The 19038-nt window shown below is 35.5% G+C and overlaps 1 protein-coding gene across 1 annotated transcript in view; it reads right to left on the bottom strand.

Moving 5' to 3' along the window:
- Nucleotides 1-1469: 1469 nt before the first annotated feature.
- LOC141455443 (uncharacterized) overlaps nucleotides 1470-19038 on the bottom strand; it is a 55393-nt gene continuing 37824 nt past the window's right edge. Inside the window, exons 4-5 of the mRNA XM_074130520.1 lie at nucleotides 6725-6861; nucleotides 1470-2398 (exon numbers count right to left, since the gene is read on the bottom strand). Of these exons, the coding sequence (XP_073986621.1) occupies nucleotides 1874-2398; nucleotides 6725-6861 (662 nt within the window). The 3' untranslated portion in view covers nucleotides 1470-1873. The remainder of the gene's footprint in view (nucleotides 2399-6724; nucleotides 6862-19038) is intronic.

A 19038-nucleotide genomic window follows, 5' to 3' on the forward strand; every position in this document is an offset into this window, starting at 1 on the left:
TAATCAGACAAAAGGGGTCGATCGGAGGTGCTTGCCTAGCAGAGTGCCGCAGAAGGGCTTGACAATGGCCCCAACCTGGTCCGCCTGCCTGCTACTACAGCAGAAATACCCTTTCCCTTTAACCTGTTCACAAAATACGTCTCCCCCTAGCAGAAGAAACAATATTCCTTCTTCTCAAAACATTAAGTTCATCGATTTATGTGTAGCTTTTGTTAGTTTATAGTTGCTTGTATTTTTACTCACTCTTGAGGGCTGTAAAAATGTTATCAAATTTTTAAAATAAAGTATTAGCATAGATTGGGCTACCGTAAGTAAAGTAATCGGGCTATTTTTTTTAGGCAGGGCTTAGCATCCAACTACCAATTAGGTGTCGTGGACGGTGGATTTTCAAAGTAACCATTCCATAAAACAAATTTGTCGTGAGACTTGCGCGATCTTCTCTTCTTGAAATTATTAACATTTCAATTTTCAAAACAACGCTACTTTTGTGGCCAGTTTTACCCGCTATTCACCTTATTATCTTCTGTTCTATTAAAACGCTATAAGACTCATGTTTTGACAAATCTTTTCTCTAATTAACAATTTTCAAACATAATGCCTAAAGTGCGCTTATCGTTGATGTTAAAATGAATGCTGGCATACCATTATAGACAACTTTATGCGACCTCCTTAATTCTAATATTAAAATTTTGATGTCTCTGAAATTCTTCGGAGGCCCAGCCTGTCTATAATGTAATTACTACTTACTCTCGAGGTAAAAATTCTGAAGAAGGACGTGAACGAAGGGCCGGAAATAGTGACTAACCCTTTAACACCCTTATTCTGTACGGAGAAGTGGACTAGTCACTTATTCAGCAATTATTATTTCACTTATTTGTTTATAAAATGAAACAGTTCTCTGTTTTTGTTATGTAAATCATTTGTAGCGCTTACGATTACTGCTTTTTGGCCTCAGATTTCAGAATGGTTAGAGAAAATATTGTCATCAAAATTGATAATTTATTTGGCAGCAGAAGACCCCCATTAAATGATTGGGTAAATTAGTTCGCTACTTAATTCTAAAATGTTTAGTTAAGAAATTTAATATTTATATTCTCGCTACATATGCTAATGCCTTCTGTAAATGGATATGTTAATTTAGATGTAGTTCTTCTTCTTTCAATGGCGCAACAGGCATTACAGCTGCCTTTGGTCTACTCAACAATTGTCAACCATCTGGATCTATTTTGGGCCTGCTCTACATTTATTTTTATTTTTTTTAATGTCTTGCTATTCTTGAAGTACGACGTACTTTCATCTCTTCTTTGGACAACCTCTTGGTCTTTCCCTGACAAGAGAATATTTTCTTGGCTGTCTTATCCTTCTCCACATACTCTGCCAAGAGATTCTCAGTTCGTTACGAATTCTGAGAAAATTTTGATAAGGAAGGCAGTGGAATATAAAAGATTTAGTGGAACCAAAGCTAAAACTTGCAAAACAATAAATTTTTATTTACTTCTTAATTAGGAACATAATTATTAACCCATGTACTGTATAATCGTAAATTCCTGGGTTAAAAGAATAAACTAAATATAAAATGTTTTCTAGTAAATAAACAATAAACCTATAAACGGTTTATTCAAAATAAAATTTTACCTGTAGGAACATCACATAATTTAAAAACTAAATAATTCCTATTAGAATTATGGGATGAATCACAGTAAATATATATATATTTTAATAATTACAATTAACTTTACATACAATAGAAAACGAAAGATGGCACTATACGAAATCTATGTACACGTCATATCCAAAATTATACAAATCAATTAGCATAAGAGGTTTGAGGCGGATGCGGTGGTGAAGAAGGTGACTGTCAGGGCCGATGAGGTCAGAAGATTACCGTCAAAGGCCGATGATATTCAGAACTAACTGGTGGGTAAGGTGGAATACCTGGTGGCCTGTGGTAGTACAAGGATGAGGATGCAGGAGATCCCGCGCTGGATGAAGAGGAAGAAGATGTTTCTGGCTCTATCTTTGGTTGTACATCCTGTGTGGATGTGGTTGGATTACTCTGACTATTTTTTAATGGTTCAATATCTTGATAGGTTGGTTTGCCTAGCTCCAACATAGGTGGTTGTACATACAGTGGATCACCAACTGCTGTGGCTGATGCTGCAGACACTGATGGATAAAGCCTAGCAGTATCAAAATAAGCTTTCGTTAACTGTGCATGATCAAAATAAGCACCATAACCGGCTGCAGCAGCCGCTGCCATTGTTGACTGAGTATATTTTGGGTCAGGATATGGTGGATGTTGGCCAGCCGTTACGTAGGCGCTTCGATATTTCTCTTCGACAGAATACTTCATGGCGTCCACGGCAGAAACGCTGGTACTGTTGCTGCTGCTAGCAACCTGTAAAAAAAATTCAACTCAAGTTAATTTACAGACATTATGTTTACTTATTTCAGGACATCTAATTAAAATTGTCCGGTAGCGTACTCAAATCAAAAACTGCACGAAAAAGCGTAACGTTGAAAAACACCCTTTTCTATAAAAAAATAAAAATAAACGGGAGATACAAAAACGGTTTACTGAACAAATTTTTTTGAAAATGTCCAGCATAAGGGTTTGTGACTTCTAATAGATTCTAAACAAGCTGAAGTATGAATGAAATGTTGGGTAGTTGCTGATTTGTGTACCTTTTGGCGTTTAATCAACCCTTATTCTCAATTTTTAAAACTGTTTCAGTAAAGGAGTAAGGATATATAATGTACAGGGTCCATGATGTATCTTTTTCTTTTAATAACTTCTTTATGAGTGAATATGCTGTGAATTGTAACCGCAATTTAGTTACCATCATGTAAAGAAAAAAAGGATTTTCGTGTTAGCTTCATACTTAAAGAATTTTCATAAAGCTTTATTCCCTTATAAAAAATGAAAATAAAAATAAAAACTTAAGTTAGAAACGAAACAATAATAAAAGAAATAGATATACTGTTTTTTTTCCGAAAAATGTTTTGGGTAAGATCAGACATAAAGGAGCCGGATCAGTAGCTACGCCACTGCAGAAGACTGGTAAAGCAATCTATGGAGAACTTCTGAAAACTGCAGAACTGCGAAGTTCTGAAGACGGTCAACCAAACTTTAGACCTACTGTTTTAACTCTGTACATCTGAACAATAGTATAGAAATTTTCAATTTTAATGTGTGAAAAACTAGCGTATGAAAAAAATGAACCAAATGAAGCAGATTGTTTCCCTAAACTTACTTGAACCACATTAAACGTTTGCGAGTCAATTATGCTTTCTAGCTTAAGTTGTTTTCTACAATGAAACTACGAAAAAGTTGTGCTAAAAACCGACTGAAAGGTCAGCATTTAACTTTACTGCGTGGACTATTCAGTAAGAACATCCCAGTTCTATCCAGATTATAAGGAACTTACTGAAATACCAGAACCAATTCCATTGTGTTTATTGCTACATTCTATTGATCTGCCAAACTTTAAAAAAATAGTTTGCTCATGGCTGTTTTTAACTTTCAAATAACAATTGATTCCGTACCACTGCCCTACGTTCTATATTTCCTAAACTACCAAAAAAGCAAATGAATAACAATGGTAGAATATCTTTAATATTAAAAATTGTAATTAGCTGGAGACGATAATGAGAACATTGTTCTTATTTGGATACTGGCCAAAACAAGTGCACATGTCTTGTTCATAAAGGGAAATCTTTGCCCATCTTTTCATTCATACATCCTCTGTTAGCGCCTTAAAGAATGTAATTTAAAGAGAACGCTTGGCTGAACTTTTGCCTCTATTTTCGTTTTTAATGTCACACTGACTTTATACAGCAGTGGTAGAAGGTGAAGGAGGACACCGGGGGAACTGTTTTTTCTCTAAATAAATATATTCAAGATGGCGGTTATATCTGTGAGGCACCGTGGGCGTGTCCTACGGCGCATAAACCTGCCTCACCCTCTTCCTCTTTTGCTTTCAAACAGCCCATTCTGTCCTTCCTTTGCTTTCTTTCTCTACTGACTGTGTCGGCTGGAAGTCACGCGACGGGAAGTCATACTCTGTAAATCTTAGCGGTACCGATCTCTCTGTTAATCAAACAAGCCAGGGGGAATCCTCACATTGACTTCCAAGACATTGTTAAAATTTATGTTTAATAGGGTATATTCTCCGTGATCTAAAGGAGTCACGGCAGCCAAACATAAATTTTAAGGGATTAAGGATATTATTAATGAAAAAAGTTATTCTCTAAATAAGAAGAAAAAAAAAGAGATGGCCTTGGGGTAATTTTTTCAACGCCTAACTTTTTCATTTTACAAAATAAATGGTGGTTAAAGCTAATTTGATTACCTTAACCTGACAACAAAAACTAAAACCTTAAAATGAACTGCAACTGAACAGAGCCCACGCGACCTTTTTTTTACAGCATTTGCATAACGAGTATCCAGATCACAACCATGAATAGTTAGATGTCCAGATTTTAGTAGAGTAATCGCGACTCATTTTTATTCAAAAACCAACAACCCCTGCTGTAATATTGTGAACAAACGAATTATGGGAATTCTGAAATATTTATAGAAGATTATCAGTAAAATTTTAAAATGATAATCATAAATTTAAATTACTTTACACTCTCTCTAACTGATCTTTAAAAAAGAGTAAAATAAAAATATCAGATATGCTGCTAGTGAGCATCCTAGAAAGATTTACTACTAGTACGCCATTATTGTTCTCAAGAAAGATGTGAAAGCTTCTGTAAACCCAGAAAATGGAGGCGGACATTAACTTTTGTCAGGATAAAGTCTTTGGTAACTAATAGAAACAGCCAATTCGATTTAGTACCTATTCAGAACCTGATTTCATTTTGGATTTTTGGACAATTAAAGAATACGTATTTTTTCTCTTAGTAGGATACTACAAAGAATTTTGAGGTAGACTTGTTGACTGAACGTGGTTGTCCGGACATCTACACAAAATAAGAGAGGAAAAAAGTCCTGAATTAAGACAAGGGGATATGATGCAACATTACTTAGTATAAAAAAGTGTTAATATGCTAAATAATATCGCTGACGTAGCCTGCATGTGTTTTTTTTGTATATTCCAGACCGGTGTCGGATTTTCATCCACCATTAGAGATTCATTAATTAATTGGTGTAGAGAATTTGACTAAGTTTTCATCTAATTCGACATTCGCTGACTCTTGTAGCGTCAGTCATTCAACCAAACTGATTAAATTATAATCTATGATAGAGAAAGAATATCCGAATCTGGTCTGGAATATATATATAAAATGCGAACTACGAAAAACAAAATCCAAAGCATATTAACTAGGACAAGGATGCTCGGTTTGCCAGTACTTAGAATTACTTTGTTCAGAAGAGTTACCCTCTCAAAGGCATGCTCGGGGAGATTAGATGCTCAAGGATATCTATCCCTTTCTGGCAGACCGGAATATTACTTCTGGAGCAAAAACCCTTGGGCTATGTTTTTCAAAAAAATGGAATGTAGAAAGATTATGAATCATATTAGACCCAAGTTGCCGTTTGAATTACATACGTGCATTACGGTTTGGTATGGTATAGTTCAGAATGAGTATAGTTAATTAATAATAAATACTACAACTGTACAAAAACCATTTCTTTACTGTTAATGCATTTATTTAATTTGAAAGATTTACCTCCATCAGATTTAAATTAATTATTTTAATAATTTACTTAGAACTTTTAATAATTGATCAAATAGGCACAAAAGAAATGAGACAACATAATAGTATGTACTGACTCTGATTCTCAATGCGGTCTCAAGAATTTGTTATATAAACAGATCAAAATAGATGAAAAGTAATCGAAGTGAAGGCGCCTTAGCTAAGGGTAAAATCCTACGTCAGAATTTCCGTGAGAATGACCTAACATGGAATGAGGTGAGCATGCACCAGATTTATTTCTATTCAAGTCACTCTTGATGCATAAAAAGGACTTGCAACCTCACGTTACTACACACATTTTATACAATCTCTATAGGAATTAAAGAGTGAATTGCAAACATAATGTACGGCAAGAATGAACTAATTATTGTAATTTATGCAACATTTCAAAGTGGTTAGGAAAAATTAAAAGTGCATTCACACGAAGTGCTCGCATACCGGCACGCTTCTATTGGAAAGTCTTTAAACTTACGCCTGCACAACTCCAAACGCAGATCAATTTGTACGCTACAAGACGACAGTTGAAAACAAAGCTTAATGAATCGAGGTTACATTCTTTGGTTTTTAGCATCAAAATAAATTAAATGGATATTTGGACATTGCAAACAACTCAGGGATGCAGCTAAAAATTAAACACATAAGTGTGCTGTTGGTGGCAGAACTAAGCTAACATGAACAGTACGCATCTTGACAGCTACACAGGTTTAGATAATTGGGTGGCAAGAGTAATTGGAAAGAATGAAACATTGTGCAAGGGTATTTTGGCGATGATATATGTAACAGTACAGTAACCTGATAAGTACAAAACACTTCGTCAATAAGAGTTGTTTCAATAATAGAGAAAGAGCCCGCCCAGATTGCTTGTTCTCATTGTTTACACAGCGGTACACTTTGTAAATATTAAATATGTATAATCTCAACTTAGGAGTACAATAACAATAATGAAACATTAGCTTTGGTAATTCACGCTGAATTTATTAATTTATGCGGAATTAATTATTTAAGAAGTAGTACTTACAGATGAAGTTGGCGGTGACATGCCAGCTGCCGCCGACTGTTGAGCTGCTGCAGCTGCGGCTGCCGCAATGCTAGCTGCACTTAGAGAATTATAAGCTGCCGGATTATAATACGAAGGCATCTGCGTACTGCTCATACCTGTTAAAACAATTTATTTTTTATCATTAGTGAATAAATACTTATTATTTTAAAATTATAGAAACTGCCCGGTTGGACAGTTGTATAAGGGTTGATTTTTTGTAAGATTCTAATAGAGTCAGTTCTGATTATGCACAAACGCCAAAGCACAAAAAAGTATTCGGATGAGAACACTCACACGACTTAACGTCCTAACTCACGAATTTCCTTCGATCTCCGTGTTTAATTCATATTACTTCAGAAGGAATCTACCCAAATCTCATAGAAGTAGTACCTCTAATCAAATTTCGGGTAAATTTTTCTTGTAAAAAGTTGTAGATTTATGTGTTTGTAATCACAGTAGAAAATAAATCGTAGTATAAGTATGCAAGAAAATCGTAATGGACGGAAAATTCTATTCAGAAAAGAGGTACTACCCAACAGCGGATAATCCTCAAGTTTGGGAATCTTATCCCTCTAGTTCAGGAGTGGCCAAACTTTCATCCCTTATGGGCTACATATTCTGTAAAATATAGTCTGCGGGCGACTGTAAATATGGGCAAACAATTTTAGGATTTTCCCCGTTTTTCATAGATATTTTAATAAATAGTTAACAAAACGTTTAATTAAAAAAATATGTCAAATAAAGAAAACAAATAATTATAATTCTTTTATTTTATGAAGCACAACAGAGGAAGTGGTGGTAATATGGAATCCTTCTTTGTTTTTGACTTGCCAATGCTAGGACATTACAAAGAATTGTATTGCTTTCTCTGGTAATTATTAGCTTTATATTATTAGTAATTATTAGTCTTGCACTATTGTCTTCAAATTTACTCTCCTCCAACCACCAGATGAGCAACCTTCAATTTTATGGAAAAAGTGGAAGTGGTGCCTCTGACTTGAGGTGCGGGTAATATGGAACACCTTAATATTATTATTCAACTCGCCATACAGTGGGTTTAGGTACAATGAATTTGCAGCTTTTTTAGCCCCATTTTAGATTCTTTTTCTTCTATCCCCTGAAAGATAAGTGATTTGCTTGTAATGAAATATGGAACCCCATGAAATTTTTCTATTGCGAGTGTAGAACAGGGTTCCAAATTACCACCACTAGGAATTAAATAAAAAAAAATACAATGTAAAGAAATAAATTCCCAAAAATTTTTAGCAAATAAAGAAAAAAATAATAATTACAATTTTTGTAAGAATAAATTATCGACCCAGCTCGAGTGGCTAAAAGAAGAGAGAAGATTAAAATGATGAGGGGCGCTAATGACCTCAGCAGTCGATGCGCCAAAAAAAAAAAAAAAAAAATAAATAAATAAATTATCGACCCAGCTCGAGTGGCTAAAAGAAGAGAGAAGATTAAAATGATGAGGGGCGCTAATGACCTCAGCAGTCGATGCGCCAAAAAAAAAAATAAATAAATAAATTATCGAATTAAGAAACTCAAACATTAATTTAATTGAAAGCAAGTTGTTCAGCTTTAGCTTCGTGGGCTACTTTAAAAACCTTTGCGGTCGACGTGTTGGCCACCCTTGCTCTAGATCCTTTAATAAAGGGAGGCAAGCCATAACAATAGTAGTAATGGCACTTTTCAAAAAATGCCTAAGTTCCTTTCTGAGGAGTATCCTTAATCGAACTTTCCCAGAGGAATGTTTAAATTAAAAATTATCAAGAGTTATGTAGAACCATTTCGGACAGTCAAGCTGCACTGAAGGCCCTGATTTCCTTCAGAACCACCTCTTCCCTGGTCTGGGAATGTAAAACGGCCCTAGAACAACTGGCTCGGTACAATAAAGTTCGGCTGGAATGGGTGCCGGGTCATGTGGGGATTAAGGGGAATGAATTAGCTGATCAACTGGCCAGGAACAGAGCTAGTATTCCTTTCCTTTCATTGGCCCGGAACCAGTCCTGGGGATCACTAAGGTTGCAGTTCGTGCAGCTCTCATAGATTGGATCTGGACAGAACATGAAAAGAACTGGGTGATGCTTCCTGGGGTCAAACACGGCCAGAGTGTCATGCCCTTGCTGTGTAAACAAACAGCCAAAGAGACTCTGGGCTTGGGCAGAAATCAGATTACTCTGGCTACAGGCCTATTCACAGGCCATGGAAGGTTCAGGAAGCACCTGCACAAGATAGGGCTTATTAGCTCGGCCTTTCACTTGAATATTCGATTGCGTTGCTTTCGAGAGGCTGTGCTACAATATCTTTGGAACTTTGAGGCCAAAGGAGATCTTAGCGCAGTAGGGAAAGTCCTCAACCTTCTTAGAAGGGGAGGTTTCATCTATTAGACTTAAAGGGAAAGACACAATAAGCCTCTTGGTGGCTGCAGTGCCTTGGTGCATAGGGGTCCCGTCCCGCTTTTAAAATCTAAATCTAAATCTATGTAGGCCCAGTTAGCTTAAATTGGTTTAAATGAAATCGTTCCTTTAAAGTGAACGTTTCAAAAAAAGTTAATTACAAGAAGAGCAGGAAGGAAATGTCTTGCGACTGAGTGTTCTAGCCAGATTTTACTTTATTTTGAAAAATTTGCACAGTTCACATTCTAAAGCATCACTAAACACATTAAGATAACATAAATATTTGCATAAGAATACACTTATATATGTATATAATTTGTTCAAATACAGAGTTCGACCTCCCACACATTTACGGCAAAGTTATATGACCAGGATTACAATGATCTCCCATAACGTTACTCTAACGAGTCTTTGTCTAGATATGGTTTTGACTTACGGGGCCTTCCATCTCCGCTGTCTTGTTTGTAGAAAACAATGCTAACAAACAATGGACGGGTTACTAGCAGCCCGAAGAAAGAATACTAATTTACGCCCATTCATACACCAGATACAACAACATACGTCCACAGTCTTATTTGTTGTAGTGGTAGCTTATATAGTAAATGGTACGGACTAAGTGTCCATTGTCCCAACTCCTAATGTGTTCTGACTCACAGATGAATCCTCCACAGCTCCATACACACTAGCATATATATACATGCGCATAGACCCATAGTGCGTTGATATTCCTATCTTCATGCTTCTGTTTGTCTATTGCCTCACTTTTCTTCTATTGTATCCCCCTTTTATACACATGAATGTGGTGGTGGGTTCGCCGCGTGCCGTCGCTTTATTGGTTCCCTATTCCCTAAGTTTCCTGCTAGCATTGTCCTCTATTCTGCTATTGGCCTGTTTATCGTAAAGAGAAAGTCCAGTCTCCAAAAGGTCCAACAATATGGAACAAAAGACGTTGAATAAAAGCCCAGTTATCGTCTTTTAAGTATGACATGTACGAATGATTTCGTATTTTATAAAATATTTTAAAAAGCACAATATATTTAAGAAATATTACAAATCTGATGTGAGAAAAATACAAGAATTTAACTTATCACGATTTACGTAAGTAATTTTCAAAGTTTGTTCACAAAAATTGCATCTAAATAAGACGATTTTTACTCAGCAATGTGGAACTTTCATCAAATCTGGAATGTTGTTAACATATTTAGTATCTATCAATATTACACAGTACATGTTGCCACTCATTGCACTTACGTGACGCTTTAGGAAGGAAGACGCCTGGGACAATGTTTTTAAAAGATTATAAGCAAATAGTACATCAGTTTAAAGGAAATCGTGGAAACCATTTTTGAGAAAACCTCCCACTGATATAAAAAAATAAAACGATTTTATTAACTTCCAGTTGTCTGACTTCACTGTGAGTTTTCGTTTTAAGTTATGCACCAAACAAATCACACCAAACATACGCACTAACTGACCATTTAGTTTAAAAAACAACCTTTTATTTGGACTTAGGGGGACCTTCACACCGTTATTTCTAGGAAAAACTCAATTTCAAGGATTTAAGTACAGTAAGAGAACGAAGTATATAAAACTGGTAGAATGCACAAGCGTAGCAAGTTATTGCTTAGATACTTTACTAAGATTTTACTAGATTTAGACAGTTTATGAAATTTGTATAAGTACATATACACATATTATAAAATGCAAATTTCAAAAAAGTAATTTTATAAAAAAATGTACAATAAATGTATATTTGTAAAACAATTTAACGTTTTCAAATTAAAATATTTAATCAATACGATTAATTAAGAGCAAATAAAAATGAAACACAATTTAAATATAAATCTCATTATAAAAAAATGTAAATTAATAAAGATAACCTTAACTTGTAAAAACTAAATATTACAACTAAGTAATCTGTAAATAACGAATTAAACTAATAATTTTATTTTATTATCTGCTCTAGACAACTCTGAGACAATCAACAATAAACAATTCTGAGACGAACGATCTGGACTTATGGAGCCGAACTCTGAAGCTCCGCAAAGCACTCAAACATGCAGAAAACCCAATCTGCTCCAAACTAAAGTTCTTCGTCACATTTGTCAACTAAGTCTTCTATTTAATACTATTAAACAGTGTTCACTTGTTACAGAAAACAATGTTAATCAACGGTCCAGAGAGAAGCTCCTAGGAAGAGAAAATCTAAGGGCCAGCTGCTGGATTCAAACCCACCATTTCCACGTTGGAATACAGTATATGCTATTATTATTATTATTATCATCATTTCTTCGGGTGAAGGAGGGAAGTGGACAAGGCAGCAGTCACTCGAGAGGAGCGGCTGCGTACTATGTCGGAATGGCAGGCTGCATGGCTGGAGGAGACCAGAGGAAGGTGGACTGCGGAGTTAGTCTCGGACGTGAACAGTTGGACCGGGAGGTCTTTCGGTGAGGTAGATTACTATCTCACCCAGCTCCTCACTGGTCACGGCTACTTCCGAGACTATTTGCGGAAAATGGGCAAGGGCCGGGAGGGGACTGCCCCCATTGTATAGGGATGAGGGACGATGCCCATCACACCTTTTTTCAGTGTGGAAGATGGGGTCGTCTCAGAAGGGATTTGGAGGGGAGCGTCGGCCGGTGGACTCCTGACCGATTCCAAAATACAATGCTCACAAGCAGAGCGAATTGGAGAGTGGTCACAACTTTTGCCAGAGAAGTGTTAATAAGTAAAAAAAAAGGAGTTGGATGAGGAGGATGCGAATCCGTAATTAGCGGGTCAGGTTTGGGGGCCTAGCCTGATGTAATGCTGCACAAGTGAATCCAGGCTAGGTCCAGCGATAAAGGGGTGTTTTAGCATTTAGTTGGGATTCCGGCACTCTGTGCGTAAAAAGCATTTCACCTCCTTTCTTAAAAAAAAAAAAAAAATTATTAAAACTGTCCGGTAGGACATTTGTATAAGGGTTGATCGTCAAAAACTGCACACAAAAGCCCCAACTTTGAATTTTTTTTCTCTTTTCCTATAAAAGATAATCAAATTCCCAAATTTTCTTTTAATAAATAGGGCAAATCCTCGGTTATGACTGTAATTTTTTTTTCGCAACAACTCAGATCAAATAGATTTCGGGAAATTACAGTATAAGTACCCATTTTGTTTGAAACCCCGAAACTGAAATGGTTTTTCCTATCAATCTGGCACTCTCATATTCTATTATTATTCAAAACATAAGCTGATCCAAGAAGCTTTTATTTTACATTTGAATTTCACGAAAAAATACTGAACAAAATTTACAGGATTATATCCCCATAAGTAGTATTAAAAATTTATTAAACTCTTTGGTATACTGCATAAGCGCAGATGAATGCAATACCTAATTTCTATAGTTAAACAAACAGGATTTAATTCAACAGTGATACTAAAAGACTGTATGATAAACTTTGGTCCGATATTTGAACAGGTGGGTAGTAAATTTTGTGTACATTTATCCATAACGTATATGTAACCGTTGTTGTTGTAATTTTCTAAGAACCAGTAATGGATGCAACGAGGGAACGAGTGTGGTGATATACAATAGTGTTGCCATCGTCAATGGACAATAATGATATAAACAAACAAGTTATCTGTGTGCAGATGTGTAAATTATTATCAGTTTTGTACAGAAGGTAGTGGGGACTCAGTGCTGCGCGGAAAGAGAGAGGCCAGCTCTCATCCTGGGGGTTCGAAACCCCTTCTCGCCCCGCTGTAATGTACCAATAGAGGACAATGGCTGTTTGTTCAAGCACTAGGAGGCTCTGTAGGAATGGCCCAGAGATAAATAACTATTGTGAAGCGGACGCTAATGACTATTGACGGCAACCAACGACAATCCATCATTTATTATTCAATTCCAATCAATCCGCTACTACTACACTAACATTCTCGCCCTGTGTTTGTGTATAATGTGCATGCTTCACCGCTGCTTCATACAGTATACGTCACATTTCCCTTCCTGCAGCGACAATCCGTACTCCATTCCACCTTTTATCCAAGCTATAACCTCCTAAAAGGCGCCTTTATTCTTTTCATTGTCAGATATCTGCTATTCATTACAGTGTTATGAAGGGTTTCCACTAAGCCTTATCTTTCACCCTTCATACAAATTATATGAACATAGAAAAAGACAAGTGAGAACACAAAGTATTTAATGTGATGAGGAATCATTAGTAATAACCTCACTTCGTTCATAAGACTTAAGACACTTAATTACTGTTAAAAGTTTTTTTCTGGTAACAAACCACAGATTTGTATTTGAAACCTACCCATTACATGGCAACATGAATTTTATAAACCTGCAAAAGAGGTCCTGAAATCAAGACTGGAAAAACTGCAAGATATTTTTAAAAAAAACTGTGAGGCAAAACGGCAGTCTGAGCAAACAGAAATATGTAAAAGTAGATCGTAGACCATATTTTTCTCTTTCTAAGAGCCTTTTACTGCTCACTGTCCGGTGATGGACAGATTGTCTATAAAAAGTGAACACTATCCGATGGCCAGATTGCACTGAAATAGTTCTAGGTGCCAAAATGAACTCAAATGTTGAATTAACAAAATTAAAATAAAATTCATGCTCCTAGATATCAGTGTTGCCCAAGTTAGATTCACTAAAATAAAGTTAAAACAAGATTTGACTTCGGATACTTTAATAAAAATTAAAGTAAAATTTTACTTTAATTAAAACAAAAATTAATAATAATAAAATAAATTATATGAGAGTTCTTTCCTCTGTATGCTAGACGTACTAACATGTGCGGAGTGTTCCGCAATGGATTTTCAATCCACGGCCCACTTAATATTATAAAGCAAAGAAATACCTATTTTTTCAAGAGTTTTTCACGTCAGATTACTAATCATGTCCAATTAGAGATTACCCAGAACAGTTACAAAAGATCAAATAGGACTTAAAAAGCTTCGTGTGAAGCATTTTACTCGAATAAGAACTTTGACTTTTTAATAATCTCATACTGATAACGAAATGTGAGTGGATGTTTCGAGTTAATGTTATTGGAAATAAATAAATAAAGTGGTTAAGGTGTAGAGGTCAGACGGTGGAAAGATAAATATTTGTCATACAAAGCATCATCACACCAAGCAGAACAATACAACCTTTTACAGGCTGTCGCTCGTTTAGGACCGTTTCTTTATTACCTTGACATAACGTTTACGAGCGTACCTCCAACAGAATCGTGTCCATCAGCTACAGTGATTTACAGGCTTACAATATTTTATTATTACTAAAGTTTATTTACATTGCTTTGTAAAATAGAATATTTTACTCCGTCACTGTTTTGGCTAATTCTAGTTTTGATTAGTGATAGTACAGATATGATTTAACGAAGGCGGGCACCAGAATTGATCGCCAAAATTGTGAAATAATATCGTTCATCAGCATCATTCGAAATAGAATAACAATTTTTTCGACTTTAGCATTTAGCCACACCCAATTCCTTCTTTTCAAATAGAAGTCATAATTTCACCCACACTTGTACATTTATGTTAGTTAAAAACTCGATTATCTTTGTTTTACATCTTTTAATTCTAACAAATTGAGACTAAAAGGTTATTTGTCGTGAAAATTTAAGATACACGCTTGCTCTTTCTAGCTGGTTCATATTTCTTACAACGATATGTTTAAAAACAGCATATCTCAACCTTTCAGGTCGCATTCAATTTTAAATGGTTCGCGAAGGGGTAAGAAAAAAACAATGTTCACAGAAAGACTGAAGCATGATAAGCAGAACATAATGACGTATTTCAGACATAAGTTGAAATAGATTGGTGACTGTTTATTATTTTTCCTTTTGCTCTGATCAATGGATTAACTCTCAATTTATTTTACCAGAAATTTATGGAAGGAAAGCTATTACTATTGGTTCTGTACGCGGTTTAAAGGTTTATCTTTCAAAAAAACTTAACATAGTTTGTAAGTCTCGTTTCCAATGTAAGTAAAAACGGCGAATATGTAGGTATAGGTTATTGTTTTGGTCTTGGTTTGGGCAATATTTGCTTGTACTTAGTAATTTATGAATAATGTTGGTATTACTGTTAATTGTGGCTATTGTGCACATAGTGTAAAGTTCCTGCTCATAATTAGTCGATGAAAGAGGAATGGTCTTCAATCTGTTTTTCAATTGTCTGAGAGAGGATAGTTTATACTGAATAGGCTGCTGGGAACTGTTTTGAATTATAGCTGTTAGATTCATGTTAATTATAAGTATAAGTAACTACTGTCAAGTAGATCCGAGTAAATGCATTATCGAATTGCTATGATACCGCTTTTATTTTGTATTATAAATTAGAAAATTAATAAATTGGTCGCAGTACGACATTCAATGAAATATATTGGGTCGCAAGGCAAAACGCTGAGAAACACTATTCTAGGATCATAAGGGTAAATTTGATCTACTTTATTTGCCTTTTTTAATGAATAATATTAGCAAAAGCCTCAGTTCAATCGCAACATGAAGATAACTCCAACTGCTTTCTTACGTAAAATTTGATACCTGAACCAAGGGCACTTTACTAAGTCTGTGGCTGTTAAGGTTATCTCTTTGGATTGTGGATATAATCCCATGGCTATTAGTCCCAGATCCCAGATATACTTGATAATTTTCCAGCAAAAAAATCTGCGACTAAGATCATTATGTATTTATCAATGAATGACTTTCTGATCTAACACAACAACTTAGCAAATATTTTGCAATTAGACCAACTCAGCTACCTACGAATAACCAAAGAATCCTCTCTGAAAATTTCTGAGAATTCTCCCAAAAGTCTGAAACCCATTGGGCCAAAGTCTTCCTCTCAGAGGAAGTGGAGAAACCTGTCCAGGAAGGTGGTAATGGCTACTTTATCTTAAGCGTATTCAAATCAGCTTCCTCTTTTAGCCAATTCGCTCGAATTTGCAGCTGATAAATAATATAAAAAAATGAAAAAAATATAAAATAAATAAAATCATTAAAGCTATCGGTCTCTAGATTAATAAAACGCAAGTGCAATGACATTCATGATTTTTACTTTTTTTATAAAAAAAAAAAAAAAGCAGGTTAATATAGTAAAGGAAAGCTAACTTATTTACTTCTAAATATTATAAAAAAAAAGTATTAAATGGAATCGATTAAATTAAATATCATTCGTTAAATTCTTTAATCCGAACACAATTAAATCCGAACAGATCAAGACACTTATCCAAATGGTCAACACATACAAGCTTTATAAATACAAAAAAAAAACTAGCTTAACCAGTTTAAACTCACTGGAGCAGATGTATTAAATATATTCTGTAGAGAATATATTTATAAGTCAATGTGATTTGCACGGATTTACGATGTGCATTTTAAATGAAAAGTTGTTGCTTCAAATTTATTTTTGATTTTTAATTATTGTGATTTAATTCACTGAAATAGTAATTGATTAGAATTTGTGTTTGTTCAGATGAAGTTGTAAATCAGGTTTTCAGATGTCATTAATTTAAATGAACATCTCTAATCGTTTATCTAAATCTACATTCTGTAATCAACACTTTACTGAGTTGTTTCAGTTAATTAAAACTAATAGCTAAACATTTTTAAAACTTCTCTTTTGAGGAATTAAATTTTTTTCAAGTTCTATCTTTCCTGCAGGGAAATAGGACTAGCCTCCCTCTTTCAATTGGCAGGATCTTTATAATGGATAGAAGGTCCTGTACAAGAAAGTTAAGTTCTTTCGTTTGTAATTTTGGATCGTAAAAATTTAATATTTAGAGGTTTTTGGAGGTAGAGTCGGCAGATATTACTTTAAAATGTCTTCAACGACCAAACTTAAGTACCTCTAAATACAATGTGGGTGATTCTGTAGGTTAATTGTTGAAGAAAAGGTGACGAGCATAGTTCCTTAATCGGCATACCAGGCTTTTGGAAAAGCTACTTTTTAATACTTAGTTCAAACTGCTTACTTTAGCTTAAATATTACTTATTACTAGTTAGAGAAGCTGTTGTATTCCCCTCACCAACCCCAAAAATCGGAAGTTTAAATTTGATTCAACTCTTAAGTTTCAATAGGGGACGACACAATAAAATTGTGGTTAAATTCGTTCCACCGAAACTGCCACCATATTGAAGAGGACGATGCAAGGGCCAAAACAAGACCTTGTTCTTTGGCCTATCCACGAAAATTATACGAGGGTCGTTTGAAAAGTCCGTGCAAAGTCAGAGAGATTGCACCACTGGCGCGTATCGAGGTTATGTTTAGTTAGTGGCATCTCTTGGAAGAACACACACCTAGTTTCAGCCAGATCGGTCTATTTCTTTGTGTTTGGCATTCGTTTGAATTGAGGAAGTCGAGTGATTTTCAAAAAATGGATGAAAAAGAATTTCGTGTATTGATTAAACACTACTTTATGAAAGGCAAAACGCCTCAGGAGACTAAAGAGAAGCTTGATAAACATTATGGTGACTCTGCACCTTCCATTAGAACAGTTTATAAGTGGTTTCAAAATTTTTGGAGTGGCCATATGGGCACAAGTGACGCTGAACGTTCTGGACGCCCTGTTGAGGTTACTACTCCAGAAATCATTGATAAAATCCATGATATGGTGATGGATGACAGAAGAGTGAAGGTGCGTGAGATTGCTAGTGCTGTGGGCATCTCGAATGAACGGGTACATAATATTTTGCATCAACATTTGGACATGACAAAGCTATCCGCAAGATGGATGCCGCGATTGCTCACGCTTGTCCAAAAACGAAATCGTGTGAAGTGTTGCAAGGACGGTTTGCAGCTGTTCCAGAAGAATTCGCAGGACTTTCGTCACTGTGGATGAAACATGGATACATCACTACACTCCTGAGACCAAAGAACAATCTAAACAATGGGTTACCAAGGGGGAATCTGCGCCAAAAAAGGCGAAGACCGTTCCTTCGGCCGGAAAGATTATGGCGACTGTCTTTTGGGATACGCAAGGAATAATCCTCATCGACTAACTGGAAAAGGGTAAAACTATTACAGGTGCATATTATTCATCGTTATTGGACCGTTTGAAAACCGAGCTGCAAGAAAAACGCCCACGATTGGCCCACAAAAAAGTCCTTTTCCATCACGACAACGCACCAGCTCACACCTCAGCAGTTGTGGTCGCAAAATTAATGGAAATAGGGTTCCAACTCGTTTCACATCCCCCCTATTCTCCAGACTTGGCTCCCTCGGACTGCTATTTGTTCCCCAATATGAAGAAATGGCTGGCGGGAAAAAGATATTATTCAAACGAGGAGGTGATTGCAGAAACGAATGGCTATTTTTCAGACTTGGACAAATCCTATTATTCGGAAGGGATCAACAAACTAGAGTAGCGTTGGACAAAGTGTATAAGCCTAAAAGGAGACTATGTTGAAAAATAAAAAAGGTTTACCCCAAAAAATTAAGTAGTTTTTATTTTTGCATGGACTTTTCAAACGACCCTCGTACTATAATAAAGAGTGCTCCTTTAACTGATCTAATAATCCCTTCCTTGTTCTATTATTTTCTTAACCTGAACATATTCTAATTTTTCTCACTTTCTCCAATAAAAATAAAAACGTCCCTCTTAAAGAGTCAAAACATTTATTGCCGTCCTATTGTGCAGTATAAAGAAAACTTAAGAAAATAACAGAAATAATTACCTTTTTACTGCAATAAATCAAACTTCTAGGCCAGTTTATCACATTATAAAAGTAGCGAGTTTCATTTGTTTATAATAATATTTAAACTTATTTTTTTGAGGAGGAAAATATTAATTCTACAGTAGAGGAGAACAAGTTTTATTGCTGTAACTTGTGTAGTTTAGTTGGTTTGGAGGTAAGAAGGTTATCCGACTATCTTCTAGTACCGACCGCTGTGCCC

This window comes from Rhodnius prolixus, unplaced genomic scaffold (genome assembly GCF_049639745.1).
Source record: "Rhodnius prolixus isolate KJV_2025 unplaced genomic scaffold, Rpr scaffold_4, whole genome shotgun sequence".
NCBI classification, from domain to species: domain Eukaryota; kingdom Metazoa; phylum Arthropoda; class Insecta; order Hemiptera; family Reduviidae; genus Rhodnius; species Rhodnius prolixus.